The sequence below is a fragment of the Melanotaenia boesemani genome, chromosome 4, assembly GCF_017639745.1.
Source record: "Melanotaenia boesemani isolate fMelBoe1 chromosome 4, fMelBoe1.pri, whole genome shotgun sequence".
Taxonomy (NCBI): domain Eukaryota; kingdom Metazoa; phylum Chordata; class Actinopteri; order Atheriniformes; family Melanotaeniidae; genus Melanotaenia; species Melanotaenia boesemani.
The window spans coordinates 13,053,437-13,073,251 of NC_055685.1; the positions used below are offsets into that span (position 1 = coordinate 13,053,437).

A 19,815-nucleotide genomic window follows, 5' to 3' on the forward strand; every position below is an offset into this window, starting at 1 on the left:
AGTCAGTCAAGCCAGCCCGAGGGCTGCTATCTCCTGAGACAGCTGATTGAGGGAAATGAAGCAAGAGATAGGAGCCCTGCCATCACTTTATAAATGCAAATTCAAAGTATTTCCGTCCCTCCGTCTTCAGTCAGCAGGATGACGACACACCGAGAGAGTAACCTAAACACACATGGATATAAATTCACTTCAAATGAGGCTTGTCGTGCCTGCAGCACTGAACATATAAACCACCACAAACCTGCAGGAGACCAGTATGCTAAACACACACATATACACTGCTATTATTACTTGTAGGTTTTGTCAGGACATGCAGGTTGCCAGGCGGTAATGTGTTGTGGTTAATAACCCTTTCCTCTCCCTCCTCCTTTCCTCCGCCTTAACTCATCACTCCCCCACCCCTCCTTTCTTCACTTTCCAGATTCCAGGTGCTGAAGAACAAAAGAATCACACCTATTGCTGGTAAGGGGTGAATATACAGTCACTCACATTACACACTGCCATCTAAATCATCTTTATCAACCGTCTCACTTGACGGAAGCAAAGTCTCTGTGGACAGTGCTGATTAGATCTAAGTATTGACTACTACATCAAAAAGTCCCACAAGTCATCCAAGTTAAATGATCATATGGATTGTTTGCTCCAACCCTCTGAATGAGCCTCAAAGGTTAAGGGAAAGAATCTTTGTTGTCATATTTACTTAGATGAACACACAAGAAATGATAAGGGCTAAAGGTAAAACTGATTTTTGTTTTAAAATGTGAAGCTGACATATGAAAGAGAGTTTCGCTGTGTGTAGGTCTGTCCTGACTGGGTCCTAACTCAATATTGAATCCTTTGTCAGAGGCTTGGTATAGATGACTTTTCCTCTTGAATCAGATATTACCACAATCTACTATCTATAAGCAATTTTACACACCGTGTAAAATGTAAATAAAACCAGAATGCATTTATTAGCTAACCTTTTAAAGCCATATTTTATTACCAATATAACATAAACAAGCTATCTGATGTTCAAATTGAGACATTTTACAGTTTCATGGGAAGTATTAGCTCATTTTGAATTTGATGGCAGGCAGCAACACAAATCAAAAAAAGGTGGAACAGGGTGATGTTTAACATTGTGTAGCTCATCTTTTAACAACTGTCTGGAAAGTGTGGAGACCAGTTGCTGGACTTTTAGGAGAGGGATGCTATCATATTCTTGTCTGATGCAGGATTCTAGCTGCTCAATAATCCTGAGCCAGATTTGTTGTTTCATGTTGCGCCAAATGTTTCTGTTGGTGAAAAAGTTTGGACTGCTGATGCTCAGCACACAGACCTTTCTCCTATGAAGCCATGCTGTTGTGATGGATGCAGAATGTGGTTTAGTATCATCCTGTTGAAATCTGCAAGGTTTTCCCTGAGGGAAATGTTGTCTGGATGGGAGCAATGTTGCTTTAAACAGGGCGTTTCAACTCCAGTTCTCAAAGTCCATTGCCCTGCTGGATTTAGATGTTTTTCTACCTTAACACACCTGATTCAAATTAATAGATAATTGCACAGAATTGGAAAAGCTGTTGGATCCATTTAATTTGAATCAGGTGTGCTGGAGCAGGGAAACATCTAAAGACTGCAGGGTCTTTAAGACCAAAGTTGAAAAGCCCTGCACTCAGCCCTCTATGTACTTTTCAGTAGTTTTGGAGCCTTCACAGATGTGTAAGCACCATACACCAAAGGCACTAATGCTACTCCATACCATCCAGATATAGGTTTTTAAACTGTCTGCTGAGATCAGGCTGGATGGTCTCCCTCCTCTTTAGTCTGCAGGACGTGGTGGTTTCCAAAAAAAGAATTTCAGCTTTTGATTGTTTTAGAAAAAGTTATTTATCAAATATATATTATATATTTCACTTTTATGGGGGAAGGTTTTCACACAGCTGTTTATAATAAAGAAAATCAATTACTAGGCTATTCTGGTGATTTTGCACGTTGCACTTGGTTATGCACATTGAAATCCAATCATTATTTAATCATAATCTAAAGAACTTATCTAAAAACAGACTTTTCTTCAGTATACTTCATGTAAAGAAGTGTGTGTCGGGTAATGGAATGTTTCTCTCTAATTCCCCTGTGTTTTAGGGTAAGCACACAGACAACATAAGAATAAAAAAAGCTAATTTTACAATTTTTTCTTATGAGATTTTACCTTTTTAATGCAGAGATTGATTAAGGACAGACAACCTTTAGCTGCTATTTCTTGAAAAGACCTACAGTTACCTCACCAGCCACTAAGGCAACCCTGCAAGGCCTCTAATGTGCACTGAACACACACACACACACACACACACACACACACACACACACACACACACACACACACACACACACACACACACACACACACACACACACACAGACACACACACTACCAGTAACCCACCTTCTTAAAGCCCTGCTTGTAATTATGAAAGCTGTAAAACAGGCTGACATCATAACACCAGGCAGCTCCTGGCCTTGTGGAGTCTCTTTATATACTTTAGTTATACAGTATATTTTGATTTGGAGGCATTCCTGCTACCTTCTGTCTGTCACAACCCAGAACAGCTAATCCCTCCCAAAAAAATAAACTAAATGTTCTTTTTTTTTTTTTTTTTTTTTAACCTTTAATTCACTGCAGAGACATTTTCAATCAGCACACATCTACTGTGTATTCACAAAATAACTAAATAGTGAACTCATGGTCTGGTGGAGATAATGTTGGTGGAAAGAGGAAGATGATAAAAGTGAAAGATTGAATGAAGGGAAATTCAAGGCGTTACCAAAACGTGGCGTCATTATCAGTTTACTCAGCTGCTTTATTTGGCTGAAATGTGAAGACGGGCAGAAAAGATTGCACTTAAAAATGCACATTTAAAAAAAACAAAACAAAACAAAAAGGGATGTAACAGTGTTACAGCAGTTACACTGAAACTTTTCTGACAATAGAATCTGGTCCAATACCAAGAAAAGAAATTGTTAACCATTACTCCCACTGAAATCATAAATTGCCTGCCAATGACCTGTCAGGTCAAGGTCACTCTGACTTCTAATTTCTGCCATCTGACTCAGAAACAGGAAAAAAAACTGCAAAGACACACTCTCTTGTTGCATCTCTGCTTTCTCCTTCAAATGTCTAAATGTCTGCCAATAGCCAATAATTGAATTTCTCCACAGTATAAGGACTTTTCTGTTGTATTGCCATCACATTTAACCTCATAGAGTTTCACGGTGATTAAGCATAAACACACACACATACGAGAAGGGAAAAGAGTGTGAAGCCCTCTAACCGTGTGAAATATTTAAGAGGGCCATTGGGGGAAATCCACTGTTTTTTGTTTTTGTGAAAATGTGAAGAGACAGAGAAGGAGTGAGAGCTTCAGGAGAACCACAAACCACAAAAGCTCTACTTCGACTCGGCCCATTTAGGTTCATTTAGACACAACACACTCACGAGAGAGAGAGAGAGACTGAAGGACAGGAACAGAGTGGAAGCACATGAGCTTCAAAAAAACAGACAGATGAGGAAAAGAAGTGTTAAAAGGAGTGATATGGTCTTTGCATAGTTAATTGAATCAGTTAGCTTCTGTTTCATCCTGCTTTATCTAATATTTCTGGCATCTTTTGTGCATCTGTGTGTGTATGTGTGTGTGTGTGTGTGTGTGTGTGTGTGTGTGTGTGTGTGTGTGTGTGTGTGTGTGTGTGTGTGTGTGTGTGTGTGTAAGAGAGAGTGTGTGTATTCCCTTGCCTGACACTTGCTGAGAGGTCAGAGTTCTTTTGAGCAGCCATCCAATTATGGGGGTGCATGGTGTTACCAAAGAGATGAGAGAAAACTGTAATTGGATAATGACACATCAGGGCTGGAACCTGTCATTAGACACTTGCAAAGACACACACATACATAGCCTACACACTCCAGCATGTACACACAGAGACACACACACAGGTCGAGTACCAACCGGTGATTACAAACCTGCTGATCTATCAGCAGCCTGAAGCTACACGGCTACTGTTTCACACTTTCTCTCTTCCTCTCTCGTTTCAATTGATCTCCTCTTAATACAAAAATATCCTGTGCTTTATATGTAAATTGTTTTCATTTCAAATTTAGACTATAATAATGTTGGTTTTAAAAGTAATTTAAAACTTTAATGAAGGCAGCTAGATGTGTTGTGGGTCTGTTTCTGGCCCAAATCTTAACATTATGTAAACATAGTGCGTTTTAATGAGCCTGGGTCGCTGTGGTCACTTCAAACACACTCAGCTTTTAGTGAAATAATGTGAGAGCCTCTAAACTTGTGAGCAACATCTCTGGGAGCAATCGCTGGTCAGCTCCCCATTTCCTCTTCTGGTTTCTTCTGCATCATTACCATGAACGAGGGTCTTGCGTAAGCCTCTCCAAACCAATGTGTTAGGCTCGGAGGGGAGAGAGCTGGAGAGGGGAGTGAAGAGCTAGCGCAGGCTAGGGAAAAGAATTAAGAGAAAGGTGCTGGAAGGAGAAAAGGAAGATAATAGCGGCAGGGGGAGAGACAGACAAGGAGGGGAAGAAAATGAGGGGCGCAAAAAAGACCAAGTGAACAGGAGAGGCAGTAAGGGAGGGGGTGAGGTTTTCTTTTGTGGTGGTTGGAGAGTGACAAGGGTGCTAATAGAGTGGCCAGCGATGACGGTCCCACTGGAGAATGCCGGCTATGCCAGTAGAGTGGCACTAATGGAGCCAGAGAGGGGATGCAGTTGCCTGCCCCGGAGGGGGGATATTGTGCAACTGGACAAGGCGGCTTGACACGGAGCCAAGATGGAGGATTAGAGGGGAAGGAGGGAGGCACCCGAGGCAGAGAAAGACAGCCATGTTAGGTCTGCTGACTGATTGACATAAACTGAACTTTGTCTTCTGTTTGTCTGGCGAGACTCAGTTGACAGTCAAAGCTTCTCATTTTTGACCCGGAATATGTTCTAAAACACACTATTATTCTTTTACGTTATAGTTTTATATTACCAACGCTTATAGACAGTTGGGAGGCTGTTTTCTTACCACTGTCAGTCAAATAATATCAGGTTTCTGAACGTTAAAATCTCAATAACAATGATAAAGATGCATTTACTCTGCTTGTTGATTTACAAATGGATAGGAAACTAAGGTTTGAAGGATTGTGTGAGTTTTAATTTAAGTTGTCCACTCATCACTTCATTACTGCTGCTCCTCTACATGGATGCACACAGCAAGCAGGGGTCAATATTGCTGAGTAGATGTTTGTTTGATTGGGGTGAGCAGAGGAGTGTTGCATGATTAATTGTCCCGATTACTCTATAATCCCTCCAATAATTCACCAGCCAGGCCAACTCATCAATCAATATAGGAGGGTGGGGGGCTGGATCCATACCTGCAGATACCGTGGAGAGATCATCCAGCAGAGAGAGAGGAATCAACATCTCAGCAACGCTTCACCAGAGTTAACTTTATGGTGTATTTAAACTCTGGAGCTCATGTGATTGAGAAGATAAGAGTCAACATTGCTGGGCTGTGTTACCACACACAGTGACCCCCTAATCACACACAAGCAAAGTGAAACAATGCTTTGATGATCTACAAGACCTCACACGCACACACATTGATTCACACACACTCTGCTATCGTAACTACCTGCTTCCAGGTAAGCTCTCCCTGGCTTTGGATTGGTATGTAACCCCCTCCCTGTAAGCTACACTCAAGTTACTCACACACACATATACACACCTGGGCACTTCGCTCTGACAGACTTGCTGGCTCCAGGCTTCAGGCTACCTGCCATCTACAGTAAGTACTGACATACCACTCTACTCTCCTTTCCAAACGACTCTCTCCTTGACTCTCCTCTTTTCTTTACGTTCTCAGCCCTTCATGTCCTCCCTCTGCTCCCTTTTTTTTTTTTTTCGCAGCTAGTTCGCTGCACTGAAGACACTTCTTTCATCATCTCAATGAATTCCACCTCGCTCTTTTTTCCACACCATTTAAGAGAGCAAACACATCTCTAATCTTTCCTTTAAATACCCTTCATTCATTCTGTCTGTATCCACCCTTCTTCTCCCTGTCTGTTTTTCCAGGCGTAGCTCGAGCCCCTTGTGCAATTTGATGGGCAAAGCAGCAGCATCACTGCTGGCAGGTCCATTATCCTGGATATCTCATTGGCCGCCACTGATGCTCCCTGAACTCTGAACTTTGACACTTTGTGCAGCCTGGACAGACAGGTGATTAATGAAGCTGCATGCATCCAAGATTTAGTCAAGCTGGTTTCAATTTTAAAATACTTTGCTAGATTAGATATATGCACAGCATTTAAGTTTTACTTTAATAAAACAAACTGATTAGAATCAGTTTTGTTTTCCCTGCACCAAAGTGCTTTCCAGTACATATTTTTCCCTTGATTAAAAAGCTAATATATATTGTATGTTGAGTTTGTAATCTGAAAAACAGCTGTTGGACACATGGGGTTTATTGTCAGGGGAGGGAGTTGATCCATCATTTGCTTTAAACAAGAGCTAACAAATCCTCATAGACTGCAATAATCTCATTCTTCCTCTTTAATGAGAGAAGAAAGACCACTTCATGCGCCACAGTACTTTTCAGCTGTAAAACAAACTCCAATCTCCAAAATTAATGATACACTAAATCAAAGCCAATCTCCTGGCTATATTTGCCGTTCATTAAGATAGACTTATCGTAGAGCTTTTGTGTATTGAGCTTCGTTGTTTTGGTTTGATAAAGTTAATAAACTCAGCAGAGTCCAGGTTTCGAATCATATAATATATTCTGTCTGGGGAGTCTTACATTGTTTGTGTAGTTTTATGCTACTAAAACTGAGAATGAAATCAATAAAATACACACTCTTCCTTTACCGTATTTTGCCTGTATAACAATCTCTTATACTGGTGCCTTCTTAACAATGCCAGTTGGTCTTTGGCAAGCCCTCTCCAAAATGCTTGAGAATGAATTACGGCATTGTGTTGGGTTCTGAATTGCCAAATCACTTCTTAGGAATGAGTCGCCTTGAGCAATTCCGATTCAGTCATGTGATTCTTGTGATGGCAATCGGGTGAATCACTGACACTTAACACCTCAACAGTTTGTTTGCACTCAAGGTGATTCATAATGTGCATACAGATGGAAATATCTGAAAACACACAAACTCAAAAAATAAATAAATAAAAAGATTCACTGTTTTCCTGTTTGGCTGGTTATGATGTGTGAGTTTCAAGAGTTAAAAAAAAAATATTCTTGGACAAAATATCTTGGTGTGTGCTGAAAAGATCTGAAAAGAGCTGTTTGCTTACTGGAGCGCATGCATGTGAGAGTTTTTATATCTTTTAAAGTGCATTGAGAGAAACAGGAGGGGGCAGGAAATATTGCTGAATGGTAAGACAATGTGTTTGTGGCAGTGTGTGTATTTGCATTCGTTAAAGAAAAAAAAAAAGAGGAGGGAAGAGAGACAGAGAAAGAGGCGCTTCTGGCTGCAAAGGCTTAACTTCATTTCATTTAGGCACACAGTGACCAAACATGCTCTTATCCAAAACACCGCAAGTAACCTGGCTACCAACAGATAATACGCTACAGTAAAAATTTGTATATGAACTATTTTGCTCAAATACTTTATTGAGTGAAGTTGAACTCTAAAAAAGTTATTTTTTTGTATATAACCTCATACAACCCTGTTTCCAATTAAGCAGGAAGGCAAAAAAGTGAATTTAAACAGGATGAAATTATCATAAAAGGAAGCACAGTCTATTTTGAAATAATTGGAGCAGAAAACAGAAGACAGGGAAGGATGTAACAAAACATAATTGTATACTGCAGGTTAACTGGCCATAGCTCAGTAAAATGACTGGACAAGAAGAGAGCATCCCAGCATATTTCAGAAGTAAATATGGGCAGAAATGTATCACTCTGTGAAGAACTGTGAGGATTAAAGCTAAAGATATTCAAGAATATTATTTCTTAAGGTAATAATTGCAAAGAATTGAGGTATTTTATCATGTATAATATCTTATCATTAAAAGATCCAGAGAACATGGAGACAGCCTTTCATGCACAGGACAAGACTAAAAACTTATTACTATTAATACTGTTTGGGGAAAATGAACATGGACCGTATGGACAGCATCCAAACTTCTTTTTGTACATAAGTTTCTCACTGGCTGTTGAGCTAATCATGACGTCTCATATGTATTTTATTAAATACTTTCTTGACACATGGATTTTAATAAAAAGCTCTTTGTAACTTTATGATGTCAGTTTACAACTACAGGCTAGAACATGTTGCTCAAGATTCTTAATCTTGACACAGAAAAAGCCTGTTAGATAAACGGTGGTCACATGTTGGATTTTAAACAAGTAAAAGTTTAATTTATCACAATTTTTGTTAATGAGAGGGAGGAGATTTCTCTCTCTTTCCTCCCATAAATCACCCCCTGCTTAGATCTCCTGACTGGAACATTCTTCACCTTTGACTGCTGCTAAACCCAGAGGTCATCGTCACTGTGGCAACTAAACCTCCTGACGCCCTCTGTCTTGATTAAAAAACATTATTTACTTAAAGAAAATTTGATTGTCTCAACCTTTGACCTCTCTCTTCCTTTTCCTTTCTCCTCCTGTTCTGCGTTGGTTAACTATCAACGTGATGGGAAAGCCCTCATCCTCTGAAGGCTTACTGCACTCTTGTGCGACCATAGTGTTAAAGCTTGTCATCTCGGCTGAGGTGGTGTGTGGTTGTATGTGTGTGTGTGGCAGGGTTAAGCTCTTGCAGAAGACAAAGCCACAACATTCAGTGCTGCTAAGCAACAATGCTGCCTGGTAGAGCCTCATTGGGGCACCGTTTAGTAGAGGATTAGAGACTATTAGAAACAAGTAAACACACACACACACCCAACACATAGCATAATCAACTAATCAATTCAAACTCTCCTTTAACGCTGATGTAACTTACTGTCCCCATGAGTGGAGAGCTGATTGAGTCAGGTAAACCTAACTTTACTCAAATTGTCTTTCTTCTGTGCTTAACCGTGTGCACAAACATGACTTTTCTTGTTTTCTTCTCTGTCTATATAAGTGCAATTCCATTTGTCAGTTTTCAATTTGAACAACCAGTATGGAAAGCCAAAGAGGAGAAAAAAAATCTAATCTATGCGTCAGAGTTATTTTTATACTTGGCTGAAGCGGTAGGTAATGCACCTAAAAAAATAAAAGAAAATAGAAGAAAAAACATGATTGCTGCAATGTACAGAGAAAATAGTCTTCATAATTTCCCATCACCGACAAAGAGAAAGGTCCACTTGCAAAAAACAACCTGCAGATGTGTGAGGAAACGATAAAAACATCGGTTCGACTCTATTCTACATACCTTTAAAGTACGCTGTGAATCTGTTGCTTGAATTTCCATATTCACAAACTGGTGGTTGAAATCTTTGACATCTAACTGTTCAGTTTTTCTGTGGATAATGTGAAAAATTTATTAAGACCAGAAACCAAAGCACTAGTTAAACATGTTAATTGAACAGAAAAAATAATAAGAAATAAATGGTGTGAGCGGTCTGGTTGGGGCAACTTTAGATTGCTATTACGTTTACTTTTATCTTGGTTTGCTTTATTAAACACTAAAATTAGAAGCTGCAGCTGCAGATCTGTTATATTCTATTCTACAATCATTTAGCAGACGCTTATATCCAAAGCGACTTGAAAGTAAGAACAACACAAGCAAGAATTCAAACAAGATGGGACATCATAATTAAGTGGTAGTTATACTGCTGAGTCCAGTTGGACCCAGGTGCAGTCACGTAGTGCTAGAAGCAGTGCATATATATATATTTAGTAAGTCATTTTGTTTAAATACAAGATGGAACAATATCAGCTTGGGCAGCAAACATGGCGGAACACATTCAGCATTACTTTTTATTATTATTTATTTATTTATTTTTTTCTACCAAAGATGTACTGTACCTGATAATAAGTCAAATGAATAATTACAAATTTAATGGTAGTAGAGAGTTTGTCATTTACTCACTGATGCAATCTGCTGGACTTGTCATGAAAATGATGTCATATCCCAACTTTACACTAATGTGAGCCTTTCCATTACTGTGACTGCATGCAGTTCAGACTTCTGCTGCATTGAAAATATGTCCATCTTTCTTGGTACAGCATTGTATGATTGCTGCAGCTTGTTAAGGAAAAGCCGACATTTCTCCAGACATGAAAACAACACATTCAGTTACAGTCAGAGGGACGTAAAAGATGGCATGTCTGCAAGGGCATAAATGCGACAATCTCAGCTAAATATTTTTTTAAATATGTTGGAACAAGAAAAAAAGTCAAACATCAGCTTTCTGTGACTTTTACAACGATCAGACTGATGACTGGGCAGCATGGAAAATCAGCTTGAGATACATGTGGGGACATAAGATGGCTTACAAATTTCTAAAAAGCATTCATGCAAAGGCATCAGAAGACACACTCTTTGATAGTAATTTGGTATGCATCAGACTGCTAAGGCTCAGATCTGTAAGTGCCCACACAGACCTTTGTCCATCACTGAAAGTGTGTAAGTGAAGCTAGTGAGATCAGAACTGGACACTGAAGCAATAAAAGAACATGATGTAGCTAATTTTCTGTTGTTTGGATCAGCCAGTATGAATGTCATTTTCCTGGAGACAAGTTATCACAAGGTGCATTGTGAACTGATGGAATCAAATTAATGGAGGCAGTGCAATCCTATGTGCAACAGTCAGCTGAGAAACCTTGGACTTCTACGCCGCTCGTTCATGCACGTTCATGTACATTCATGTGAATCGCTGCCTTCTCTCTCCTCTCCGAGCCTTCAGCCCTCCCTCTCTATAAAAGGCTACGACAAGAGAGCAATGGCAGCTCATATTTTCTTAGCAAAATGGCAGTGAGTGGAACGAAACATTCACCTGCAGACGACCAGGATTCGATATTCCCTCTATTAAAACTACAGCTGTTGGTGAAGCTGGTGTATCTCCAAAGTGTGAAGCATTACGAGATCTAAAGAGGCTAAAATTTCACTCGGAGCTAGCTCTTCTCTTGGACAGTGAGTAACAACATAAACATTATAACTTCAACATGTTGTACATTATAGTGATATTGTTTAGCTCAGTGTGTTTGCACTTTGCACATTTGTTTGAAGATGAGGCAAGTTGGAGGAAGAGGTAGAGGGAGGTGTGGCTCATGAAACACTTTGTTTTGGTCTACAGGTAGTGCACAACAGCAAACCTTGTGGTAAAGCGATTTCACTTTTTGCCCATTTAATGAATATCTGGCTAATATGTTAATATATTAAACAGGCCCACATTCTTCCTGCAGCGTTGGGATTTTGAGGGACACCTGCCTAACTTCTCGTTATGTCTTGCTTCAGTTTGACCTTTAAATGAACACAGTGAAGCCCAGATGAACAACCTAGTACTAAACTGTAACTTGGTAAACTGTAGCAGAGGTGTCCTACAACCAGAAGTGATCAAGCCCACACAAAAACATGTCCACATATGAATACACACAACCTCAACAATCGGGCCTCATACTCAGACATAACCATACTTTTTAACTCTGGAAGCACTGTTCCATTCTCTTATCCTCCCATCAGCCTTTCCCTTCATCTTTCCCTCTTTCATCTCACTACTGATTTCTGTCCAGAAAAGAAGGAGAAGGCTGGCAGAGAAGAAGAGTGGAGGGGAATCTAATGCATTGTACTTGTGAGCACTTAAAGCAAAAGCTTGTACACTGTTCACAGAATGCAATAAAAACAGCAAGACAGTGTTGACAAGGAAATGAGAAGGAGACCATGAAACACAAGCTATGAAATAGCATAATTAGAATACAAAAAAGAAAATTACAGGAATGGATAAAGACACAGTAAAGAAAATCAGACGCTTTTTTTAAACACTAATTTTAAATGTCACTAAAGAAACTGGGCTGACAGCATTTCAGAGAGTTTAGAGACTTAATAATGTTCTTTAACTGGAAATTTAAGAAGTTTTATAACTAACATTTTTCTTGGATCAGATGTCCCTTTGTCAATAATTAGTTTTCCACTGACAAAAAACAAAACAAACAAAAAAAAAACCCATAAAAAACAAAAACAAGTGATAAAAAGAGACCAAGATTTGGGCCCAAAGCTAATAAGGGATGAGGTGGGGGAAATATACATATACACATGTAAGACAATAGGCTGCTCTGGCCGGGAGAAATGTCTCACAGTCAGACGTGTAAGAACAAACATTTTGATAGAAACATGGTCAGTCTTAGACCAGTAGGATTTAATGCAACTCCACAAGTGGAAACAGAAGTCGTCCTGCAATAACCAAAAGATGAAAGAGTTTTCTTCCTCGCTGTTTGTCAGAACAAACATGAGAAACAATGTTAAATATTTCAGGGAAATAAAATACATCAAGATGCATCAATAATTGTTTTATAGTCACATCACGACTGTCTGAATTGTAACCCAGTTGAATTGTGAGGTGCCTAATTCTCACCCCTATTAACAGCTAATTTGGTAGTTGTCTTGCATCCTGTCTCTCTGAGCTCTCTACAGCCAGTAAAGGCAGTTCAATGTTGACTCTTGTCTTATTTTTTGCTCAGTCTCTTTCTTTCTTCTCCTCACCTCCTCCGATAATATCCTCTTCTGTTTCTTTGCTGAATCAGTCAATATGATGACCCAGCTGCTGCCATGTGATGGAGTGGTATGAGGCAAAAAGCAGCTGTCGTGTCATACTCCCAGGATAAAAAAAAAAAGCTGTGAAGTGTGGTTTCTCAGCCTCGGATGCTGCAGGGTAACGATGGCTCCAGGAATATGTATAATGAATGTCAGTGTGGATTAAAACCAAGTCAGAAACACGTGGTTTAAATGTAGAAAACTTTTTTAGCAATGCTTTTATTTTTCCCCCTCCCTGTTGAAGGTTAAATTAAACAGTCCCCTAAAAAACTGGGACACCCCTTCATTAAGCTGACACGTCATTAATTGTTAATTATCCATCCATCTTCTGTCCATTATCCAGGATTAAGAGGTGTGGTCTTCCTCTCTACAGCCACCATCTCCAGCTCTTCCAGGGGTGGGTGGGTGTCACTGAGGCATTCATAAACCAGCCAAAAGATTAAATCTCTCAGGTGACTCCTGGTTCTTGCTCCATATTGGCTCATTGTGACACAAATCAAAAAAGGAGCTGTTTTTTATAAGGAGGACAGGCTCTAGAAATCGAATTTAGCCTCTAAACACCAGCAAAACTGTTAAATGTAAGTTAGTAATGGGGAAAAATGTAATAACTTGGCCTTTAATTCTAATAAGTCTGAAATTAATACTGAGGCATCATTGTTTATTCTCTTTTGCTAATTTCACTGTTAACTTGATCTATCACTGAGCAAATACACACTTGTCCATTATAATATAAGACAAAAGTAATTTATTATACAAGATAAATAATGTTGGTGCTTATCCAGCAATAAAAAAAAACTTAATAAAAACCTTAATTTTATATGGTTTGGGCATTTTTGTAGTTGTTTAGTCCATATATTGTGTCATATTCATTATTTATTTTACATGTTATATACTGTTTGTTTAAAAAATTTTTTGTAATTTATTTTTTTTATTTTTAGTTGACTTGTTTTAATCCTGGGTATTAGACCCTTATGTAGTAATATCCATATCATTTTTATACTGTCAGTGTGATGTCCAGTACTATACAACCAAAGGTGTGTGTGGTGTGTAATTGTGTGTTCTGATCTCATAGTGAAAACTTGTGATTTCTTTGGCTCAGGTAACCGTTGGTTCTTGTCCAGTGCTGCGAGCTATTACCAGCCCATCTTGGTTTACAGAGTCTCTCTAATGAACTGGCTCAGTTTGATCTACTGCTCAAAGAGAGTAGCTGCTCTCTTCCCTTTCTGTCCCTCTTCTCTTTCTCAGAGCAAACAGTCACAGCTGTGGTCCTCGGTATTACTGCTGTGTGAATACAGCGATCAACAATAGGAAGGAGGGAGACAGGAGGGCTGTGGGTGTTGCACAGACAGACACACAGGAAGTTTTGGGGATATGCCCACCACATGGTGCCTCCAGATGTGTGTGTCTGAGTAACCTATTAGAGTCCAGGCCCTGGGGTACTGGGGACAGCTGAGAGCGTCTCTAATATGGGAGGTGGAGGGATGCGAACACAGGTGTTCCAAATAGAAATGATGAAAAAGTTTTTTTCATAAGACCCGTTCACACCTGATGGTCTTATATTTTTCCTGTGCTTGTGTCTCCTGTCCATGTTATGGGCAATTGTGTTTTTTACAGCTGCGTTTGTGCATATATATGTTACCAAACACATTGAGGAAAAATGATTGTTTTTAATGGACATAAAGTGGACAAACAAATTTGTTTTCAGCTATGTAAGAATATCTCTGTAGGTCTGTTCCTCCAGCACGAAATCTCTCCAACATGGATTTTCACTGTATTTTCATTGCTCGTAGAATAAATCTGAATTTATTGCAGTGATATGCATTGATTATTTGACATGTTATTCAGTGACTTCGCTGTCATGCGGCATGTTGATGGTAATTTCTTTTAGCCTCTGCGTCACAAAAAGTTATGTCTACTTTCAGCTTGACTGTTTAAATTCTAGTCTGATAACATGTATATTTACCTCAACCATCTCCACTTGGTCTAGAATGCTGCAGCTTGACCCATTGCTGTAACAAAGAGGCACAAGCACATTCTTGCCCCCTTACATTTGCTCCCACCCAGATTTCATATTCATTTTTAAAATCTTACTGCTCGGCATCAAAGCTTTAAACGGCCTTCCTTCTATACATCTCAGAATATTAGATTTATTGACCTGCTATGTGCCTTCCTAACCACTGACATCTGGAGACAGTGTCTCGTTAATTATTCCCAGATCACATTTTTGTGATAAAGACATCAGGCATTTTCCATTAGAGCCCCACATAGATTTCTTTGTCCAATGAACTAAGTCTCTCGCTGTAGCTTCAAATTCCTTTTTCAAATTTTCCACTTTGTGAAAGCCTTTGGGAATATCTATTTCTATCACATGTTTTTATTATTGAATTCTTGTGAACATCCATTTGATCTAACGCTCATTATCCCTTCTTGTAAAGCAATTTGTAACATTATAAAAAAGGTGTAACAACAATTATCATCCCACCTTGATATTGTGAGTGAACAGCAATTTGCTTCCATCTTAGTCTTAGCTGCAAAGCTGGTAAAGGTTTTTGTAGGTGTCCTTATTCATAAATATAATTTTATCAAACTATTACAGGTAAACATGAAATAGGCAGAAACCCTCCCTAACAAACCATCAGAAGAAGTTCACACACATGCCTCACACCTAGCCTCAGACCAGTTTAACTTTAACTAAACCACTGTGCCATGCAACGGTTAAACCCAGTAAATACTCACATACACACACATACATGGATTTTTCATAATAGCAGGTTGAGCAAGTGTTCATTTATAGAAGGGCTGTTGCAAAATGCAAAGCCACTCTAGTTAGCACATACCTTCAACCCACAAAATCAAACCCAACCTGATCCCACTTCAGAGGATCTCAAGGCTTTTCTTGCTCTGATACACTTTAAGGGGTAAAGAAGTGCAAGAAACATAATAATAAATACTGATTAAATACTAATGGCTAAACAGTTTGGCAAAATTTGTTTTATTGTCATAACAATTCTTTCCAAATTTGATGATTTTGCTTATTTACTTTTGCAATGATGAGTTTATTTAGTTATTGGTTATTTGAGGGGAATACAGTTTTCATACTCCTTGTCATTAATGCTGCGGGCTGCTAACACTAAAGCAGCTTGTCAGTGACAAGCCAAGCAGAGCAATATATCTGAGTTGTATTTTTACCTCAGCCCACACGCTGAGCAAAATGCCAACTCCTGGCCTTGAGAAACATACACTTGCAGAAAGACAGGCGCACATGGAGACACACACCCTTAGACACGACAGGTCAAGCCCAACCAACCACTGTAGCAGCCGCAGAACATAAACAACTTTCACACACTCTGTGAATCATCTAAGCATTTCAGCATAGCTTCAGATAAATATATTCAGCCACATATATAAATATATACAACCATAATTATTCCCTGAGACCACAAATGACCATGACGGGAAGTTAGTTCCCACAGTTTCAGCCGCGTTGCAGCCCGGCCCTTCAGTACTGGGAATCCAAAGCTCAGTTTACAGTGCAGACAGCCAGGCTGTGAGTGCAGAATGGAAGGTGCTCAATGACAACAACCAGTGGTTTGTTGGTTTCAATGCAAACTGGAACATCTACGTTCTGCAACTAGAATATTTTTTGCCTGTGAAACTCAAAAGGTAACCTTTGAGGAGAAACCAGTTTCAACATTTGCCTCCTTACACCTCCTTTTTTCTGCAATGCTTACTTTCTCTTTTCAGTTCCCTTTAACAAACACACACACGTACACACATTCTCTTCCCATTGGGCAGCAGCTGTTGGAGTGATAATCTCCATTAGCTACTGAACTGGCTTCTATGGAGACATTTATGTAAAGTCTGTCTCTCACTCTTCTAACGCCTTCAGCCAAGTGATACAGCAACGCTGTTCCACTAAAAACAGATTTTTTTCTTTACATAGCATCTTTTAAATATTTTTTCATCTCAGTTTTAGCCATGCTGAACTTAAGCAGCTTGCCATGATACACAACAACACACCAATCAGCATCGACACTCATCTCCTTTGTTAGAACAAATAAATACTTTGCAAACTTGTACATCAGCTCAGTGATAAAAAGCAGAAATTAGAACACAACTTACAGTCTGTAAAGCTTCGTCGTTCCAAGGAAGAGCAGCTCAGGAAACACAGCCAGATTATTCCGATTCAGGCGTCTGCAAAAAAACACAACGTATTTTAGCTACGTAGCTCCTTCCAAACAGTGTGGGTGAAACAAGTATGTGTGCATAACTAGCATTTGTGCTTCCTGTTCATCATGTTGGGATTTTAATGTGATTTAAGTTAACTTTAAGACAATGAGATGGATGGTGATATTTTTAAAAACAAATGTTGAAGGATGGATTTGCACACAAGAACTTATCATGATTTAAAGGGTTCAACATGGCTACCAGGCAAACAGTGAACCTGTGAAAGATGAAGGGGATGGAGGGGAGTATGGGGGATGAGGGAAGAGGTTTGGATGAAGGGGGAGGCTTTTTCTTTTTTTCACAAAGACGTAGGAGAGAAGGCCTTGTGGGAAAAACAAACAGGCAGTCTGGCTGGGCTACCGAATGTGTGAAAAGGACCCCACTGAGTAAACAAGGCCTTCACAGGGGAAGAACCCACAACAACTCATCATCACGCACACATACACACACACACACACACATACAAAAAGAAGAGTTGAGAGAACTTGGGTGAGTTTAATAATCTGGGTGCGATCATTTAACCCCGGTTGAGTGGAGTGAAGAGGTTTGTGTGCCAGTGCATTTTGGTGTGTGAGGTTGTGTCTTGATGTGAGTCAGAAGAGAGTGAGGCAACAGAGAGACACAATGAGAGACAAGCTGCTGAAACAGTTTAACCCTGACACATACACACAAACATACGCACAATGACAGGCCCAGCGACCAATGCCGCGTTGGCAGCTACTGGACAGGAATAAAGAAAGGGCAAATAGAGGAAACACGGAGACAGAAATGACTTGACACTAATAAGAAAGGTGCAGGACTTACTGACAAGACTAACATGATTTATGTATGCAAATCCATATTAATCCTAGAACTATCACAAAATTCACTTCAAAAAAAACCTCAACTCTAAGAATTCAAATACCTCAATTCCATTCTCCTTTAGACTTTTTCTCTTTTAACCCCTTTCTTTCACCTCTTTTTGCTTTGTCAAAAGTCACCATGGCATCTCCTTAAATAACATCACCCACTCTGCATCCAACTTCCACCCAAGACTGCACAGCTATTCAAAACATGTTTGCGCACACGCACTCGCATTCATATTCCACGGTTACATCAGAGGTTGCTAAAATATTTAACATCCCACAGAAATGATGTTTCTAAATTATTCACTTCTCTTCCGTTAACACTGGCTCTTGCAGCTAAGAGCCCCACATGGTCCTGTGGAGAGGCCCACTCCCCCTGCAGCTCCTGCCCAGCCATGAGCGCCCGTTAGCAGGCTAGACATGCCCCTGGGAGTGTGTGTCCGGACCGGCGCTGGAGGTGGGGGGGGAGTGACGATGCCAAAGAGGTGGTATGAGCTCATCCTCTTAAAATAGTCCTGGCCTGACAATGTCGTCAGACTTGGAGACTCAGAAAAGGAAGAAAAAGGCAGATAAATCAAATCCAGTCTGATCCATGGCACCAGAAGGAAGCCAATGTCTAAATCCATCTTATTGATTTGATAAAGCATCAGTCTGATTATCACATATCTTACATAATTTGCTCTTTAATCAAAATAATAATATACACAACTCACAGATCTGTCTTAAAATGACTCTAAATGTATAGATACATATAATATACATATAAAACAACAGCTGTTTTTGTACTTTGGTTTTGTCGTAATGTTTATTTTTTAAGGTACGGTAAAAATGAAGGCATGTAATCAATATTTTAGTTACTCTAAATGCTACCACACATCCTACTAGACTATTTGCACCTCTGACAGGAATCAAGCAATTTAATAGTCAGCTTGCAGTTGGCTTGTCAAAATCTTAAAATCACGTGTATTTCCTGTGTTACTTAAAGTATCAATAAAGCCTGGACGTCAGAGCCAGTTAGTTAATCTGTTTTGTTCATTTAATGTACATGCAGGTATTTAGAAACAGCAGTTGTCTGCACTCTGTTGTGTGCAAAACCAAACAACATATCTTTCTCTTGTATGGACCTGAGTTCTTGCAGAGCAGACATAAATACTCGCTCCAATAGTAGGAACTCTGGGTCTTTCTGTCACTGTTGTGGGTTTCTCTGATTGAAGGAAAATGATTATATATATTATAATATACTCTGTACCTAGCAAGGGTTTTCACTAAATTCATGCTGCAGGGATATTTAAGAACTCACAAAGAATTTTTTAACAAAATAATAATGGTTAAATGATCAAAGTAATGGGAAAGCCAACACAAGCACTTTTTTTGACATTATATACCCAAATCAAGTGCTAGATACGTCTCAGGCAAGTTTAATTCCACAAATTTTAATAGGATTCATAGTCACTGAAAGTTTTGCTCCACCATCAGGTAGAGAAGGCAGTTAAAAGTTAAGTGGAGTTGTATTATGTGCTTATTAGTAATTAGTGTCCTACCCACAGTAGACAGCGATCAGAGCACTCCCAGCTTAAAAAGCAGGGGAAGCCAAGCTAAAAGTCAAAACGGGGCTATAAATGATTGAAGATTTCAGCAGCTACTTAAACTTAAACTTCAAAAACGTCAAACCAGTTTTGGGCTGCTGTTACAGAGTGGATTTAGGTAATGCGGTTCATTTTGCAACTTAGACATCCTCATGAAAATGTGCCAACAAAGTAAATGTGCACAACAAAGCTTGTGCACTTGCAAATATACTCTCCATGAACATTGTAACTACTTCACAGCTAAAACTATCCATTAAAAACTTGTTGGTGAATGTTTGCTTGTTCATGCAATTAACTTATAAATAAATACTAATCTAAACAGTAACATTTTCTGATCATTCATTGTATTTATTAATTTAATATCAGTTCAAATAAAAGCACATTTAGCATAAATCAACGTCTTTACCTTTGAATTTGTAGCCTATGATAGTTTGCAGTCCTCAGACTTAG

At 39.3% G+C, this 19,815-nt stretch overlaps 1 protein-coding gene across 4 annotated transcripts in view; it reads right to left on the minus strand.

The window, feature by feature from the left end:
- slit2 (slit homolog 2 (Drosophila)) overlaps window positions 1-19,815 on the minus strand; it is a 110,075-nt gene that overhangs the window by 81,315 nt on the left and 8,945 nt on the right. For all 4 annotated transcript variants that reach the window (XM_041983453.1, XM_041983452.1, XM_041983451.1 and 1 more), the window contains exon 4: window positions 16,830-16,901. In XM_041983453.1, the coding sequence (XP_041839387.1) occupies window positions 16,830-16,901 (72 nt within the window). The remainder of the gene's footprint in view (window positions 1-16,829; window positions 16,902-19,815) is intronic.